Consider the following 17,805-nt stretch of genomic DNA (forward strand, 5'->3'; position numbering starts at 1 on the left):
CATACCACTAACAGGTTATGGTCTCCCTGTTTCAAGCCAAGCACACCTTCCCTGCTATACCAAGGTGGCTGTCAATTTTCAGAAATTGAACAGGCAATATTAGTGGGGATTTTCCTGTACAATTTAAAAAATGATTAGCAGAAACATTTAGAGAGGTTTAAATGGTAGGTAATGCATTCATGTTACCCCTTAATATTTTCACTTTGTAAAATTCTATGGTTAGCTCCTTGCATCCCAAATCATTCTTACATTTTTGCCTTTATCCGGACTATTTTACTCTTTTAATTTCTCTTTACAGTCCACTACTATTGTTTCTTTCTGTAACAGCATTTCAATTAGCCTTCATCTGAAAAATCAAAGTAACAGATCTAAAACAAATCTTTGGAAAAAATCTCTACTTTATTCATCTTAGTAGCTCACATTAATAAAGTAATAATAAAATACCCAGGCCATTGTATGCAATTGTATTGCATTTTTTTCTGACAGTTGTCATTAAGTCCTATGTATCAGAGTCCCAGGTAAATGGTGCAAGGGTTTCTCGGGGTGGTGGGGAACGACCTGGGAGGATTGGAATGGGGCACAAATGAATTGGCAGATGCTGCAGTGTGGTACAAAGCCACAGAAATCATAAAACCCTTAACTGGTTCAACCTGTCCAAGGAAAACTGCTGGGGCTAAGTAGAGGTCTGGGGCCTTCAGCACTCTCAGCCAGCTGCTACCACCCCCAGGCTTCAACTTTAGTCCTATTGCTACTTCTGCCATAAAGAAATGTAGCTCTTCAATGCTGGGAGGTTTAGAAAAAGGAGAACTAGGGGAATACAATGGAGACAAAAGAGAAAGAAATAAGCAGCCATATTAGAGGAAAGCAAAAGGTCTTCCCTGTGTTGGCCCTGTTCTATTTGCTCCCCTCCCAATATCATGTGAATCTAGTATAATGAGGAATATTAGAAGCAATTCTGAATTATCAGAATGAGGCTTTCCAAGGAAGTCTATACAGTAGCATGCAACATTGTCTTTTCCCAAAAGTTCTTGCATTTTGTTAGTTGCTGCAGAACTCCAAGCAAAGTGCATATCAGGCAGGACTCTTACCATGGCATGATGCTCAATGTAGCTTAAGGTCCTGGCAGTTGTGTAATAATCCTCTTGTCTGCTTGCAATTGCTGCCAATCTCCAGATGTCACTTTCATTTCCCTGTCTGTAGGCTTGTTATCACCTTTCCCCTACAATTCTCCTCATTGTTTCTTAGCATTTGCTTTTGTAAACTTACAGTGTGGTTTGCCTGCCTCTGGATGTCAGCACATCTTGAAAATACCAGGGTATTTCTCACTTATCACAAGAAGATGAAACACCTGCTTGGATGTCTGTGAGTAAAGTTCTGTGGAATGTTTGATTGTATGAGGAAAATAGAGATGAAAAGCCTTTCTGCCAAGCTACACCTGATTTTCCAAAATGCAGACAGACACCGCAACTCCCCTCCCCTTGTAGAAGTATAAAGTTTATGTGCTGGAGGACACCAATAACATTGTTTTCACATTATAAAATGACCCAGAAATTTGAATTCTCCCTTGATTTTATTTTATTTATATGAGTGTTCAGCAATATTATCTAATTTTTGAAAGAACAGATTCAGAGCAAATGTCTAGGTTCATGAAATGACTCAGAAGACATGTCATAGTTACCATCATGTATATTAATTTGGTGTTCCAATATGACACAGTACAGAAGACCCAAGCACTACAAAAATATGAAAAATTGGAACTCACAAACCAGACTTCATTCACATTGTTACTAAAAATTCAATTTTATTTCTTTGTTAGTTGCTCCTTTGTATTCAAATCAGGCCTCAGAATAATGATATAGCATTTTGGGGAAAAGATGCAGACCAGTAATCCAACTGCTGAAGCCAATATGGAGAAGATCTCCACAGCCACCATATATTTCCCCTTGGTGCTCAGATAGGTAGGAACAAATAATATCCAGACACTGCAAAAAACCAACATGCTGAAGGTAATAAATTTGGCTTCATTGAAGCTGTCAGGTAAGTTCCTAGCTAGGAAGGCCACCGTAAAGCTGACAGCAGTCAAAAACCCCATAAATCCAAGAACAGTATAAAACATAGTGGTTGAACCTTCATTACATTGCAGGACAATTTCTTCAGCCATTGAGTGCATGTCTGAATCTGGAAATGAGGGAAAAGTTGCCAACCACACTACACAAATGGAGAATTGTATCAGAGAGCAAGATAGGACAATAGAGATAGCCAGTCCTTTCCCCACCCATTTTCTCATTTTGGAGGCTGGCTTGGTGGCCATGAAAGCAAGAACAACAATGGTAGTTTTCCCCAATATACAAGAAAGAGCTACAGAGAAGATGAGGCCAAAAGCTGTTTGTCTCATGGGACATTTCACTTGGTCAGGTTGCCCAATGAAGAGCAAAGTGCAAAGGAAGGAGAGGATGAGAGCAATGAGAAGAATGTAGGTGAGGTTTCTGTTGTTGGCTTTGACAATGGGAGTGTCCTGGTTTTTAATGAAGATCCCCAATACCAAAACTGCCATCACAGAAAAGAAGACTGCAATAATTACCAAAGAACTGCCCATAGGCTCTTGGTAGGACAAATAAATTACAATTTTTTGAAGGCAACTATCCTGATCTTTGTTTGGATATTGATCTTCTGGACATGTCAAACAATCATCTAAGTCTAAGAAAAAAGAAAGAAAAACAAATCAGGTCATAAACATGTCTATGGAGATTCTCAGTAATCCAGGTCATAGTTATCCCAAAGATGCTTTTTCACGAGGCAACTGGATTTTTTTTGTTTTTCTCTGAAGACGTTTCACTTCTTGGAAGAGAAGAGAAATGTCTTCAAAGAAAGACAAGAAAGTCTGGTTGCCCTAAGAAAAAGCATCTTTGGGACAGATCATAAAAACATTATTGTTTTTAAGCATGGATATCACAGATGAGATACACCAAAGTATAATGACTTACATGGGGATTTAGATATTTTTTCTTAAAGTAATTTATAATACAATCTATAATCTGCTGCAGTGCTCATTTTCAATAAGCCCTAAGGTTTACAGCTTCCTCTGCTCTTATTCACTTCATGTAATGGACAGAAGGATTGATCTTGAGTGTCAGGAGGAAGAGCCACTACCATATAAAAGAAAGTTGAATCTGGGGTGATAGTATAAGCATCTTACATAAGGCCCTCCCTAGTTCTCATGAAAATAAATGGAGCAAGGAGAGAAGCACATTTAGATGTGCAGGATTCCATTACTATAACCTTATTCTGAAAATAGTATGGCCTGCATGAGTTTGGTTTCCTAATATAGTCTATCTTGAAAGACTGACCAAAATCTAGCAGTCTATCTTGGACACAGCTTTCTTTTATCTGATCATTGCCCTGGTAGAGCTCTTCCCTCACTCTCTCAAGATTTACCCAACTTCTCATCATACCGCTTAATTGAATTGTTGCAATGAGACTGCCCTTAAAGACTATCTGGAATATGCAATTAGTCCAGAATGCAGCTGCAAAGCACTTCTGGGTACTACAACATTCACCTCAGTTACCTTACTGCTGTGTGAGCTGCTCTGGCCCCAGTTGCTTTCTGGGTACACTTTAAGGTGACAATTGTCACTTTAAAGTTCTGTATTGCAGCCAAGGTACTTGTGGAACTTGGCTCTTCTCCAACCATTGGTATCTATTGGATGAACATTGGCCTAGTAGGGAGGATGTTATTTTTATTCCGATTTTATTGGTAGATGTCATTCACCTAAAATCATTATATGAAAATGGCAATGGTTTAAGTTCTATATGTTTGTCAATCAAATAAAGCAATCATATATATCTGGATTGAATAGGATGTAAAACCAACTAGATACTTGTGGGAAAAGTATGTCAATTTACCTTTACTATCAAAAGAAGATACAAAGGAAGAATCCTGGATAGTCTATCAACTAGTATTGCTTTCTTCAATACTGTTCATAATTTTTTCAAAGAGACTTAAGAAGGCACAATTGAAATTTGAGAAACTTACTGATGCTTAAGAAATATTATGCTGTTTATGCTTATTGTGCTGATTTTGTGATCAATATTTCACTGAACCATGAACAATTAATTCAGATTTTCCTTTTTTATATTAATTTAGTTAAGAATTATTATTGCAACCATAGAAACCAATACAAATTAATAAAACACAAATGAATAAAAGTAAAAAGTAAAAGGTGCTGTCGTATATCCAGTATACCATCATTTTCCATCTCATTCTTGTAGCCTGTCACTTTTAAATGCACTTTCAACTCAATCTGTGTTGTATGAAATAGAACTTGGCCTTTTTCCATAAAATCTTTTAAGTGTAATCTATCTATAGAGGCAGATGCTATTAAAATTAGCATCAGGGTCCACCATTCAAAAATATCCTTTAACTTACTCAATGCTGCAAAACCTGTCAATTCAAAAAATTTATAACAGCCAAAAAGGAGTTAACAAGAAATTTCCAAAAGTGATTAGAAAAGAAGTTTGCAAATTTAATGTCCCTTCTAAAGTGCCAACCAGTATCTGAGCAAGATAGGTTTTCTCTTGTCTACCACAGCACTAAACCTTTTGGAGACCACTTTTTGGTGGTCTCCTCACAAGGAGCAGCTGTCTGGAGACCTTCTATGGGAGATCTCAAGTCCTCTCCTTGTCTGAAGAGGAATTATTGAAGAGTCAGTCTGTTTCCTGGCTTTCATTCTACCACAGTCATTTCTCTTTTCATGGAGTCATCTTCAGTTCACAATTACTTCCCTGGAAGCCCCAACAATACGTTTTAAATGTTCATCACTAAACTATGCAACCAGTGGTGGGTTTCAGCCAGTTCACACCACTTTGGCAGATCTGGTAGCTAATTGTTTGTTGCCCAGGCCCAGAATGTACTTACGGAAGTGACATCCACACAGAGAACCAGTTATTCACATATTTGAATCCCACCACTGTATACAACCTGAGGTAAAGTTCAAGATTTCCAGGCACTACAATATTATTACAAATGAATTTCCATTTACACTTATTAAATTATTGATACATTCAATATATTCCTTTGCTTACCTATTTGGTCAGCTATCTTCCCTTCTGGACACCGTTTACAGTCATAGCAGCAAGATAATTTCCCTTCCACTTTTATCTTGCTATGGCCAAGGGGACATTTCTCATTACAGATGGAAAGAGGTAATGTCTGTTGATAAATAAAATCAAAATTCTTTCACATAAAGAAGTTATGTTTCATGATTTATAACTTTTTGTTATAAATCATAACTTTTGATCAAATACTCAAAACCTTTACATCAAATCTGAAACTTGCTGTTTCACTTTTCAGATTTGTTTCCGCTTTAAATTCCCCACCAAATCCCTCAATTTCTCCTTATCTCTCACCTATTACTAATGGTGTGATTGTGGCAAACATTGTATTGTAAAAATCTGTTCTGAGAAAACCAGTACCAGAAGCTGCTTGGGGCAGTTTTTAATTCTGCAGCCCTTAAAAGACACTTTCCTTAAAATTCCAATCTTGTTTTCAGTTCCTACTCATCTTAGACCAATTTGTGTACTTGGTACAATGAGGTGAAGTTCATATAGAATCTATGATAAATAAAATCACTTTATACAGTAAGTGGATCTTATTATCATTCAGCGTAGCCTATCTGTATATGCCTAATATGGAGCATGTTACACTTAATGCCAATTTGGAAATATCAGAGGCTAAGGACTGTGCTCTATTTAGTATAATATGCAGTTACTGTGAGTATCAATATACCATCTTTTGGCTACATTCTGATTTATTTTACTAAAATGCAGTTTCTTTAATATTATATTCATTATTTTATATGGATCTGTGACAACATACACATGAAAAATGTATTCTTTGATATGCTTTCAATGTCTGCATAGATTCCCCTGCATCGCTACGACATGCATTTTGAGAAGTAATCTGTCTCAGATAAATTAACATAAGATTATTAATTCTGTCATTCTAAAATTAAAAACCTGCCTGAAATGTACAGTAGGCTCCAATCAGTCACATAAGCATTGAAGCTGATTAGTTTTAAAGAATTTGAAGCCCTAGTATTAAAATTCTTTTTTTATTCCACAGATTTTTATTTAATTTATTTTATTAAAATAAATATATAAACTGAATCAATTTAAAAAATCATTTAAAAACAGTATAACAATTTATTAGCAAATTTATTATATGATTGGAATATTAAATAATTGTGAGTAATCTTAACTTTATTAATAAATTATATAGTTATACCAGTTATGCCATATTCTTTAATATGCTGAATGTGTTAACTTTTTCATGGGCTATATTTTAGTTTAACAACTGTGGCATATGGCAGGAATCAGAATTCAAAATTGAGTTACTTTCCATCTGGCTGATATTACCAGCTATGTGAAGGTTGCATTTTTGTTCGAAGCGTGGACCAGATTTTTTTTAAAAAATCGATTTTTTTTCTTCTCTAAAAATGCCTTGCATATAATATTGATCATAGCCTTATTCTCCTTTCCAAAAGATTTTTACTTTGAATACATTAAAAAAAAGTTCCCTTTTGTTGACATCATCATTAATTTGGGGGATATGATTCTCTGATTAAGATAAATAAGCATATGATATCATTTATAAATCAAATTCAGCATTTTCTCTAACAAATGTAGAAAAAGATCACAAACCAGTTATTTTCCATCATATTCTTTCCCTAATTGATTAGTGTATGTTATTATTTTTAAAAAAATATGTCCTCTCCTTTTTAAAATGACTTTTATCAATAGTATGCATTCCTATTAGCATATTTGAATTAGAATAGCTGGCTGGCTGGAATTTTCAGGAACAAATATTTTTAATATATAATTTCTGCTGACTATTTGATCAGTTTTAGGGGAGGTAATTCAAAATTTAATTTTAATGAGATGAAATCATAAACAATGTATGTCCCACTTTTTAAAATAAGTCGTTCATTTTCAATCTCTGAACCTATATAGATTTCTAGATGTCTAGAATTTCTAGATTTCCATTCTTTTACTAGTATACATCTTGTATACTGGGATAGAATTGCCTTGGAACTCTACTTGTAATTCAGGTTCCACAAACTGTTCAACCAACAGTCTCAATAAATTTTGTGATAACTTATATTCATAGACCTTTCTATCCCTTTATATAGCATAGGTCCAGGGTAACTGAGAAACTGCCTTACCCAATGAGATTAAGCCATTCCACTTGTTCCAATGGAAACAGCTACTTCAAATCCTTTTGGTCAATGGATTTTAGCTAGTAGGATCCAGGAGAAGAATCGTTTCTGCTGTGGACTTGCCCTATGGAATATTCTCCCATCAGAGGTGAAGTCTGCCCCACATTCCTGGCCTTCTGGAAGAGCCTAAGAATTTAGCTCTGCTGCTTGACCTGGGTCCCCAACAGGAGACTGCTATATTGGAGGGTGGCTGATAATAGAAAAATATTCTCACTCCTAGGAAAATACTCACTCCATCATATTGGTTCTTAATTTTTAATATGTTTATTCTAATTTTATTTTATTTTTAGTATTTTCTAACTTTTTATTATATTGTAAGGTGTCCAGAGTCACTGTATTAGTGAGATGGGTGATACAGAAAATCAATAAATTAATACATATCACACCCAAAAGGAAAAAAATAATCTGACATTTGTGTACACTTATACATACATGTGTCAGTAGCTGACTGATTTCATAATAGCGAAAATTGAGACACACCTGATTAAACTTGTGGGGCCAAATAATGCCCTTGGTAGAAATGGTGAGAAGATTGTCCGGGGTAGCCATAGACTCAATTTTTCCAACTTTAACTCTTAGAAATGACTTATTTGGGAATATCAGCCAATTGGAAACATCAAATCCAGTTACTAATTCTCCATTAGAGCCAAAAGAAATATGTTCCCCTGCAGTGTTATTAAAGGAGACCTGTTGTAAAAAATGGTGGAGCTAAAGAAAAGAAAAGAAAAGAAAAGAAAGAAAAGAAAGGAAGGAAGGAAGGAAGGAAGGAAGGAAGGAAGGGAAAGGAAGGAAGGAAGGAAGGAAGGAAGGAAGGAAGGAAGGAAGGAAGGAAGGAAGGAAGGAAGGAAGGAAGGAAGGAAGGAAGAAAATAAAATTAACATTATTAATAAATTAATTATTCTTTGAAGAGAATAAACAAATGTCAGTTTCTTCTTTATTATTTCAGTTACGATAAAATTTTCATGGAAAGGAAGGAAGGGAGGGAGGGAGGGAGGGATTATTCTTTGAAGTTTCTTCCTTTCAATTTGGTTTAGGCTTAGTGGAAAATTTAATTATCACCACTCTACACCACCTCCAGTGCTTTTTTTGTTAAAAAAAAAAAAGGTGCTGGAACTCACCTCATACAACCTGCCTTGCCTACCCTACAAGATTCCATGCAAAAAAAGGTGCCTGAACTCCGTTCTGGGCGTTCTATGACAAAAAAATGCCCTGATAACTGGAAGAGAAATGTGTTCTCCATTGCACACTTTTTCTATCTTTTTCTCTAACATTATTTTCATTAAAAAAAATCAGATGAGAATTCCATCACAAAACTAAGAAAGAGGAATTTGATAGATTATTTAATTGAATAATCCAGGAATAATGAATTCACACTGTTTTTTTATAAAATGTACATAAGATAAGCTTTAACATATAAAATTCTAAGACTTTTCTTCCAAATAAAGATGGTCTTTAATAAATTCAAAAATATAATTAAAAAATGAACTTTATACAGTTCATTGGCAAATGCGCTATTACCATAATTAATATTACTTATTTCCGCAAAAATTGTCCTTCGTCTCTTTTCATCTTGCCTTAGGATGAGAATTTTATGCTGAGAGAATGGAGGTAAGGAATAGTATTAAAATTTACATGGAAACCTGGAAAATCATAGTAGCTAAGAGATTGTACTCTACCAAAAATCAGGAAAGCTGTCCAATGGATCCAGACATGTAATTTACATTTCTCTAGGAATAAAAATGCATGAGCCCATCGATAATTGCTTAGAAAAGTTTTTCCTTTTAAATCTTAATCTCACCAAAATTAAGACAAGTGAAATGCTATTGCTACCCAAGTAGCTGCCAAGGTTTAACACATCAGTTTGTCAAATGTGCATTAAACACACATACATATATACATGGATAATATATACATACACACACACACAAACATACACCATGATTAATTAAGGTGAGCAAGCCTTCAGCTATTTTAAGAAAACAACTTCTCCCTGATTGTTCTTCTGGTATTAAACAAATTACTTGGTAACCTTCCTGAATTTTGCATTAGCCAAAATTACCTGCCATAGTGATTGAAGAAAGAGCTTCCGTCTCCTCTCATCAACTCTTTGACCATCTTTGAATTTGGAGGAATGCAATTGCCTTAGAGCATGTGCCACAGCATAGACTGCATTGTAGATGCTGTAGCTGTGGCCAGTCATGCTCATTTCAAATATAGATTGAGAAAGAGACTCCAGCTTCTCTTCCCCAGTGCAGGTCCTGTCAGTGTTCCTATCAGTAATATCACTGGAGAATGAGCATTCAAATGCATCTTTCCAAAAATCTCTAATAAAGCCATCTTCATTTTCTGTGTTTGGGTTTCTCTTCTGTATAAATTCTCGAAACCCCATCAGTTCCTTTGACTGAATTGCAAATGAAAGAGCACCATGGAGAAAATCAATGGGCAATTCTCTTTGCACAAGAAGGGAGGTGAATTCCATCTGGGCTGTCATGATCCAAACTTTGGCTTTTCTCTCCTTTGGAATATTGTCAGAATCTAAAGCATAGATCATTAGTCTCAAAGCCACCAGGCCTGTAATTTCAGCATTCAAGATCACTGCAATGACTGTACTCCTCATGATGACTTTGTATAATTTATCTGCCTCCTCCACCATTTCAGCAGCTAAATCACCATACATTATTTGAGGGATACTCTCTATAAAGTCAAAGCAGATTCCTCTCTCTGTAAACATGGAAAGACTATTCTGAATGAACCTCTCTTTATCTTCCTCAACAAAGCAAACTTTCCCAACCCAGGTCCATCCAAAATGCAACAGTAAGTGTAGTATTCCATTATACTGGTGCATCTCATCAGGAAACATCCATTTGACAAACAATGCTGCTATTTCATCATTCATCAATGGAGCTGAACCATATGTGATCTAAATGGGAATAAGAAAATAAAAGCAAAAATGAATTATTCTAAAGAACAACGTGCACATATGTTTCTTTAATCAAAATTTCTGTGCTTGAGTGCACTACAGAAAAAAAAAACTTTAATGCTACAGTTTTACAGCTTAACATCTGGAAGTATATGGTAATTCATTGAGCAAAATAGTGTAGCAATTTTGGTGATTTCCTTTTCATAAGTTTGACCCCTTCTTACCTCCAATATTTCAGGCTTCTAGGATACTTGTAAAGAGAGTTATCATGAAGATCTGATACTTGAAGTCATTAAAGAGGAAGTGAACTTACCATCTTGCTCCATATTTATATCTCACCTGGGGAAATTTGTAGTTGCACAGACTGGTTGCCATGTTGAGACAGGTCTTAGAACGGGGTCCTCCAATGACAGCTACTGTGTTGGTCTGGTCATTACATTTGTAGTTGGGGATAAATTTATCTTTTGTAGATAGAAATTCCATTGCTAAATGATAAGTTGTAATTTCCTCATGATTGTCAGTTGCAATTTGGAAACCAAGGGTAATGTTGGGTAAAATTCCAGTATGTTCATTGATCTCTTTTACAGCAAATGCCAGAGCCAAAGTGTGTTGGTAATTATGAGTCAAGTACCTTCAGTAAGATTAATAAATTATGTCAATATATTTCTTATTCAAATTCAGACAGGGGCTACATTTGAATAGTTTATATATTCATAATCATCTAAAATACTTATTGTTGCCACGACATATGGAATGTGGTCTTTAGCAATCTATAGCCCTAGTTTTTGTGGATTGGGATGCATTGATGTGAGGAGGGGTATCTAACATTAAGCTGAGACATTTGTAGACCAATCCCTTCTCTTCTTAAGTATCTTCTTCTTAAAAATGTCTCAAAGTCATTCTGCAGTATTAGAGAAAGCTAGGTTTCTCTGAGCTCTAGAACAAGGGTCCCCAACTCCTAGTCTGTGAACCGACACAGGTCCACGGCTTGCCAGCAACCGGTCCATGAAAACAAGTGAAGCCCCATCCGTAGGATGTAGGCAGCATGAGAAATCAGGCCCCCTCCAGTCCGTGAAAAAACTTCTTTCCATGGAACTGATCCCTGATGCCCAAAAGGTTGGGGGCCGCTGCTCTAGAATATATACATTTATGAAGATTAGTGCAATATGGTAACCATTTTACATTTGAGTAGAAAAATGAAAAAATAAAGAAAAGAAGTAAAACACAGTATTTAGGTGATGATGCAGTTGAGTTTGAGGGTGAGGGAAACCTATTAATCATATATTTCTTGCATACCTACAGGTACTGATCAAGTACATCACGAGAAGGAACACTTTGAAAAGTAATCTCATTTGAAAGAAAGAAGACCTGATATATGATAGCAGCAATGATTAAGTCTCCAGACTGATAATACTTGTGAACAATTGGAACAGGATCTCTGAGGTTGCAGGTGTGAATAGGAGAATTCCACATTGTCTTAGGAAACAAGAATAAAACCAGTATTCTAAACAGAAATAACTCAATATAAAATACAGTCATTATAGGTGTCAAAGTGTTGCTCCAATTTCACCATTCAGTGGCTGGGCTGTGTCATAATCCACCAACCTCTTAGGAACTTTATCTAAAATGAATTATCACAAATTAATTGTGCATCTTTATTATTCTCCCTACTAGTAATTCTGTATTTCTGAGCTGATATTAATGTAATGCAATTTTTTTAACATGTACTCATAGTTTTTTTTCATGTTTACTTGGATTCCCCTGAGACATAATGATAACAATACTTAGTTTGGTAATTACTTAGAACATAATAACTTACTTGCAATAGTACTTTCTTTGAAAAAAGTCAAAAGGAAATATGTGATTTTATATTTGCAGGACTGCTATAATATTTTGAACTTTTAAAACTTATACATGAAGCAGAAAAAGGGGGCAGCATCATATGTACTAAAGAAGAAACTTTTGAGATACTTTTTTAAAGATGCTACCATGTTGGGCAGATACATATCTACAACCAGATTCCAAACTTTCTTGATTTAAAACATAGTTTAAGAAGAACAGGAGTTTTGCAGTCATTTTGTCACTCCTTTGCTTATTGCAGTTTCTGCTCTGAAGAATGGCTGAATAATATGAATGTTTGAGATCATAAATGATTTGAACGTGGGAAATAATGGTGAAGTCATTGTATGACTCAATGAGTTAAGATGTGCATACCACAAAAATAGCATAAATACAATAAACATGTCAACCATGGGTCATATAAAACCAACCATGTACAACAGAGCCACCACAAGACATCACTGGTTGCCAGAGACCTATAGGCCGGATGACAAAGCCAGGTCTTGAAAAACCTTCAGAAAATAAGGAGGGATGGAGCTGACCTCACCTCAGAGGGGAAAGGTTTCCATAATTTATATTTATACCTTTGGTTTTTCCTGCCTAAATGTAAAACTTTGCTTTTCTCCACATTAAAATTCATTTTGTTGGATAGGGCCCATTGTTCAAGTCTGTCAAGATTCTTTTGGATCCTGAGCTTGTCTTCTAGGGTGTTAGTTATTCCTGCCAGATTAGTGTCATCTGCAAATTTGTTGATTTCAAATTTGACATCATCCAATGACAAACTTATGCATGTCTATAATCTGTCTGTCTGTCTGTCTGTCTGTCTGTCTGTCTGTCTATCTAACTATCACCTCTATCTATCTATCTTTTAATTAGCTCTCTAGATATTGAAAGGTCTCTTTAGTCACAATGGTTGTTTCTATATTTTCTAACTTTCTGATTTCTCTCTCTATTGGGATTCTTCATTTACAAAAAAAGAGACAACTTACAATATCTGTCATGGTGTCAAAGAGTAAGAATAAAAAATGTACCCATGTCCTTTCCCATCAAATGTAACTCAGAGTGACCAATGTTTGCAGCATTTGCACAGTGGTATTTATGGATATCATAGGGACACTAGCTGGATTCCTAAATTACTTTTCATCCCAGAATTGTTTGCATAGGTTTGAAGGAATTTAAGGGGTTAGGGTTTTCTCCAGATAGATGATAGATGATAGATGATAGATGATAGATGATAGATGATAGATGATAGATGATAGATGATAGATGATAGATGATAGATGATAGATGATAGATGATAGATGATAGATGATAGATGATAGATGATAGATGATAGATGATAGATGATAGATGATAGATAGACAGACAGACAGACAGACAGACAGACAGACAGACAGACAGACAGACAGACAGACAGACAGACAGACAGATAGATAGATAGATAGATAGATAGATAGATAGATAGATGGCTTTTCTGGCACCATTTTTCAACGGATTTTCCAAAGTTGTGCTATTTTTCTATTGTTGCCCTTCCTATCCTCATTTGCTTTTGAAAATGCCCCACTGGTAGTATGGTGTGAGCAGGGTCCCCTCCAGCACTGTCTGCCTCCTCTAGGAGAAGTCATAAGGCGCTGGAGCACCACAGCCAGAGTGTGGCTTGATTGGCTGAGTTGGACCATGTGGTGGCAGAAGTTGATGGCGGTGGTGGGAAACACATAAACCTGGAGGCCATCTTTCACGAGAGTTTGAGCAAGCCTTTTGCCTTCCCTTACAGAAGGTGGGGTGTGAGGTTAAAAAGAGGCGAAGTGAGAGGAAAGAAAGACAGATGGCATGGAAGCTTGCCCAACAGCGAAATGTTGCTGTTTCAGTTCCTTGGATAGTTCAAAGAAGAAGTATAAAGCCAATGTCTTGTGATTTGGAGGGATCATTTTCACATTATAAAATGACCCAGAGATTTGAATTCCCCCTTTATTTTATTTTATTCATATAAGTGTTCAGCAATATCATCTAATTTTTGAAAGAACAGATTAAGAGCAGATGTCTAGGTTCATGAAATGACTCAGAAGACATGTCATGGTTACCATCATGTATATTAATTTGGTGTTCCAATATGACACAGTACAGAAGACCCAAGCACTACAAAAATATGAAAGATTGGAAGTCACAAGCCAGACTTCATTCATATTGTTAGCTAAAAATTTAATTTTATTTCTTTGTTAGTTGCTCCTTTGTATTCAAATCAGGCCTCAGAATAATGATATAGCATTTTGGGGAAAAGATGCAGACCAGTAATCCAGCTGCTGAAGCCAAAATGGAGAAGATCTCCACAGCCACCATATATTTCCCCTTGGTGCTCAGATAGGTAGGAACAAATAATATCCAGACACTGCAAAAAACCAACATGCTGAAGGTAATAAATTTGGCTTCATTGAAGCTGTCAGGTAAGTTCCTAGCTAGGAAGGCCACCGTAAAGCTGACAGCAGTCAAGAATCCCATAAATCCGAGGACAGTATAAAACATAGTGGTTGAACCTTCATTACATTGCAGGACAATTTCTTCAGCCATTGAGTGCATGTCGGAATCTGGAAATGGGGGAAAAGTTGCCAACCACACTACACAAATGGAGAATTGTGTCAGGGAGCAAGATAGGACAATAGAGATAGCCAGTCCTTTCCCCACCCATTTCCTCATTTTGGAGGCTGGCTTGGTGGCCATGAAAGCAAGAACAACAATGGTAGTTTTCCCCAATATACAAGAAAGAGCTATAGAGAAGATGAGGCCAAAAGCTGTTTGTCTTATGGGACATTTCACTTGGTCAGGTTGCCCAATGAAGAGCAAAGTACAAAGGAAGGAGAGGATGAGAGCAATGAGAAGAATGTAGGTGAGGTTTCTGTTGTTGGCTTTGACAATGGGAGTGTCCTGGTTTTTAATGAAGATCCCCAATACCAAAGCTGCCATCACAGAAAAGAAGACTGCAATAATTACCAAAGAACTGCCCATAGGCTCTTGGTAGGACAAATAAATTACAATTTTTTGAAGGCAACTATCCTGATCTTTGTTTGGATATTGATCTTCTGGACATGCCAAACAATCATCTAAGTCTAAGAAAAAAGAAAGAAAAACAAATCAGGTCATAAACATGTCTATGGAGATTCTCAGTAATCCAAGTCATAGTTATCCCAAAGATGGTTTTTCACGAGGCAACTGGAATTTTTTTTATTTTTCTTTGAAGACGTTTCACTTCTTGGATGAGAAGTGGTTTCATGGTTGCCCCATGAAAAATCATCTTTGGGACAGGTCATAAAAACATTATTGTTTTTAAGCATGGATATCACAGATGAGATACACCAAGGTATAATGACTTACATGGGGATTTGTATATTTTTTTCTTAAAGTAATTTACAATGCAATCTATGATCTGCTGCAGTGCTCATTTTCAATAAGCCCTGAGGTTTACAGCCTCCTTTGCTCATATATATATATATATATATATATATATATATATATATATATATATTGTCCCGAAAAAAAGTCGGCCTTGCGCCGCCTTGGCGCAAGGCCGTGGAAAAAGGCCCGGCCGGCGTGGCCTTTATCGGGGAGGGTATGGCCTTTATCGGGGAGGGTTTAAAATGAACGTAAGGACAAGAGATTTCCCCGCCAGGATCCCAAACTACTCCCGCACCGGTCCAAACTCAAGGCGGTGGAAAAGAGGCTCTAAAAAAGCCCTGTATATATATATAATATTTTATTGATTTTTTAAAGAAAGCATAAGTCACTCAATAATTGGTAAACAGTGTGTTGTCTGGGTTACATTTGTAAAAATACTCCTTAACAATTGATTTCTATAATCTGTATATATATTATGGGGTGTATGGGGTATTCAGGGAGGGGTAACACCTCTGGTGGAGGGCATGTCATGCCCTTTTTTTAGGGGAGCCTGTACACCTTTGGTCCCCACCTGACACTCAGCTTTCACCTGTGGCTCCTAGTAGCTGTAAAATGTGCAGCGGCCACACCCCGGGCAACAGCTTCGTCAGGCTGGCCAAACCAGGTTGAGAGTAGCTGTTGTGTCTTTGACATTCGGTGAACAAGGGATTTGTCTATCCCAAGCATGTGAAGACAGACTCTAGCGGATTGAGTGGATGAGACCTATTAAAATAGGACCAACGATCATGAAGACAGTTTCTGCAAGCGACGTGGTACGCTGAGAGCACGGCAAGACACAAAAGATGCCCTGGTCAACCATTGTGCCCAGCCCATCTCCAACTGTCTCGACTTTTGTCCTGCCATTGGAACAAGATGGAACCTGGGAAGAGAGAGTGAGGCTGACTATGCGCACCTCTCCCTCACTTTAATCCAATCCACACGCAAGTTTTGACATCTTGACTTTCCCTAACTCCCACAAATCTTAAAGTCCTGTGGTGATAGGCGAGCGGTGAAGCAGCAAATGTGGAATCACTGGGAGCTTTGAACGTGGACCTGCACACAGGCGGCTCAGGTCTAATGGTCGCTTCTTGATGACCATTAGAAGCAACAGCTGGATTCGGCGTCTATCTGAGTGACTGAGCAGCCCTTTTTAGGACCACACTGCTCACCTCCGTAGTATGAGGAAGGGGCTAGAAAATGTGCCCTAAACATTGTTGCTTCTTCCAAACCCTGTCCAGCCTACTGCGGTTGGAGGGGATCCCACTTCATGCGGTCGAAATACAAAACTTAAGATGAAATACAAGGTGTTACCACTTATCATTGGAACATGGAACGTACGTACGCTTCAAGACAACCCATTAGCAGATCGCCCAGAAAGAAGAACAGCTCTGGTAGCCAGAGAACTTGCAAGATTTAACATTGACATTGTGGCCCTGTGTGAAACTTGTCTAGCCAATGAAGGTCAGCTCACAGAAACAGGAGGTGGTTACACATTCTTTTGGTGTGGACGTAGCAGTGACCAACGTCGGGAGTATGGAGTTGGCTTAGCGGTTAAGAACCATCTTGTCCGCCAACTTGCCAGTCTTCCTAAGGGTGTGAATGATCGACTCATGACACTGCATCTCCCACTACTAAGTGGAAAGCAAGCCACACTGATCAGTGCCTATGCACCTACAATGACAAATCCAGATGAAGTAAAGGACAAGTTTTATGAAGATCTTGATGCCCTACTTTCATCCGTGAAACGCACCGATAGGTTGATTTTACTTGGCGATTTCAACGCGAGAGTGGGGTCCGATCATTCTACCTGGGATGGTGTTATTGGTAAAAATGGAATTGGCATGTGTAATAGCAATGGCCTGTTGCTATTGAAGATATGTGCTGCTCATGATCTGGTCATTACTAATACCATCTTCTGCCTGCCTACTTGCAAAAAGATGTCCTGGATGCACCCACGCTCCAGGCACTGGCATCTCATTGATTATGTCATCATGCGGAGGAAAGACATGCAAGATGTAAGAGTAACTAAGGCCATGCCGAGTGCTGACTGTTGGACTGACCATAGACTCATCATTTCCAAGCTAAATATTCACATCAAGCCAAAGAATCATCCACAGGGAAACAGAGTTGTGATGAAAAAGATCAATGTCAGTACACTGGAAAACCCCGACGTAGTAGCTTCATTAGTAAAAGATCTTGACAATCAACTCCCAGAGCTGCAAATACAGGAAAATGCTGAGAAGGACTGGGAATGTTTCCGGGACATCTTGCACTCTTCTGCACTTAAGGTTCTTGGACCTTCATATAGGAAGCAGCAGGACTGGTTTGATGAAAACGATGAAGAGA

At 37.3% G+C, this 17,805-nt stretch overlaps 2 protein-coding genes across 2 annotated transcripts in view; both read right to left on the reverse strand.

Annotated features, from left to right (window-relative positions):
* Window positions 1–1,801: 1,801 nt before the first annotated feature.
* LOC107286628 (vomeronasal type-2 receptor 116-like) lies at window positions 1,802–13,034 on the reverse strand. Its single transcript, XM_015815020.1, has 6 exons — window positions 13,023–13,034; window positions 11,495–11,670; window positions 10,534–10,825; window positions 9,334–10,194; window positions 5,083–5,209; window positions 1,802–2,697 (listed from the first exon to the last, which is right to left on the reverse strand). The coding sequence occupies exons 1-6, from the start codon at window positions 13,032–13,034 to the stop codon at window positions 1,802–1,804; spliced, it is 2,364 nt and encodes a 787-aa protein (XP_015670506.1).
* A 1,204-nt stretch (window positions 13,035–14,238) lies between these two features.
* The window catches only part of LOC114922516 (vomeronasal type-2 receptor 116-like), a 28,856-nt gene continuing 25,289 nt past the window's right edge, over window positions 14,239–17,805 (reverse strand). The window contains exon 5 of the mRNA XM_029283970.1: window positions 14,239–15,134. Within this exon, the coding sequence (XP_029139803.1) occupies window positions 14,239–15,134 (896 nt within the window). The remainder of the gene's footprint in view (window positions 15,135–17,805) is intronic.

This window comes from Protobothrops mucrosquamatus, unplaced genomic scaffold (genome assembly GCF_001527695.2).
Source record: "Protobothrops mucrosquamatus isolate PMUCROS unplaced genomic scaffold, P.Mucros_1.0 scaffold303, whole genome shotgun sequence".
Lineage (NCBI taxonomy): Eukaryota > Metazoa > Chordata > Lepidosauria > Squamata > Viperidae > Protobothrops > Protobothrops mucrosquamatus.

Bases quoted from the DNA above. Each gene is read 5' to 3' on its own strand.
- LOC107286628 (XM_015815020.1), bottom strand. The intron at 10,195-10,533 runs GTGAGATATAAA...ATTCCCATTTAG, and splicing joins GCAACTACAAATTTCCCCAG to ATCACATATGGTTCAGCTCC. The intron at 5,210-9,333 runs GTAATTTTGGCT...ATTTATCAACAG, and splicing joins TTCTTCAATCACTATGGCAG to ACATTACCTCTTTCCATCTG.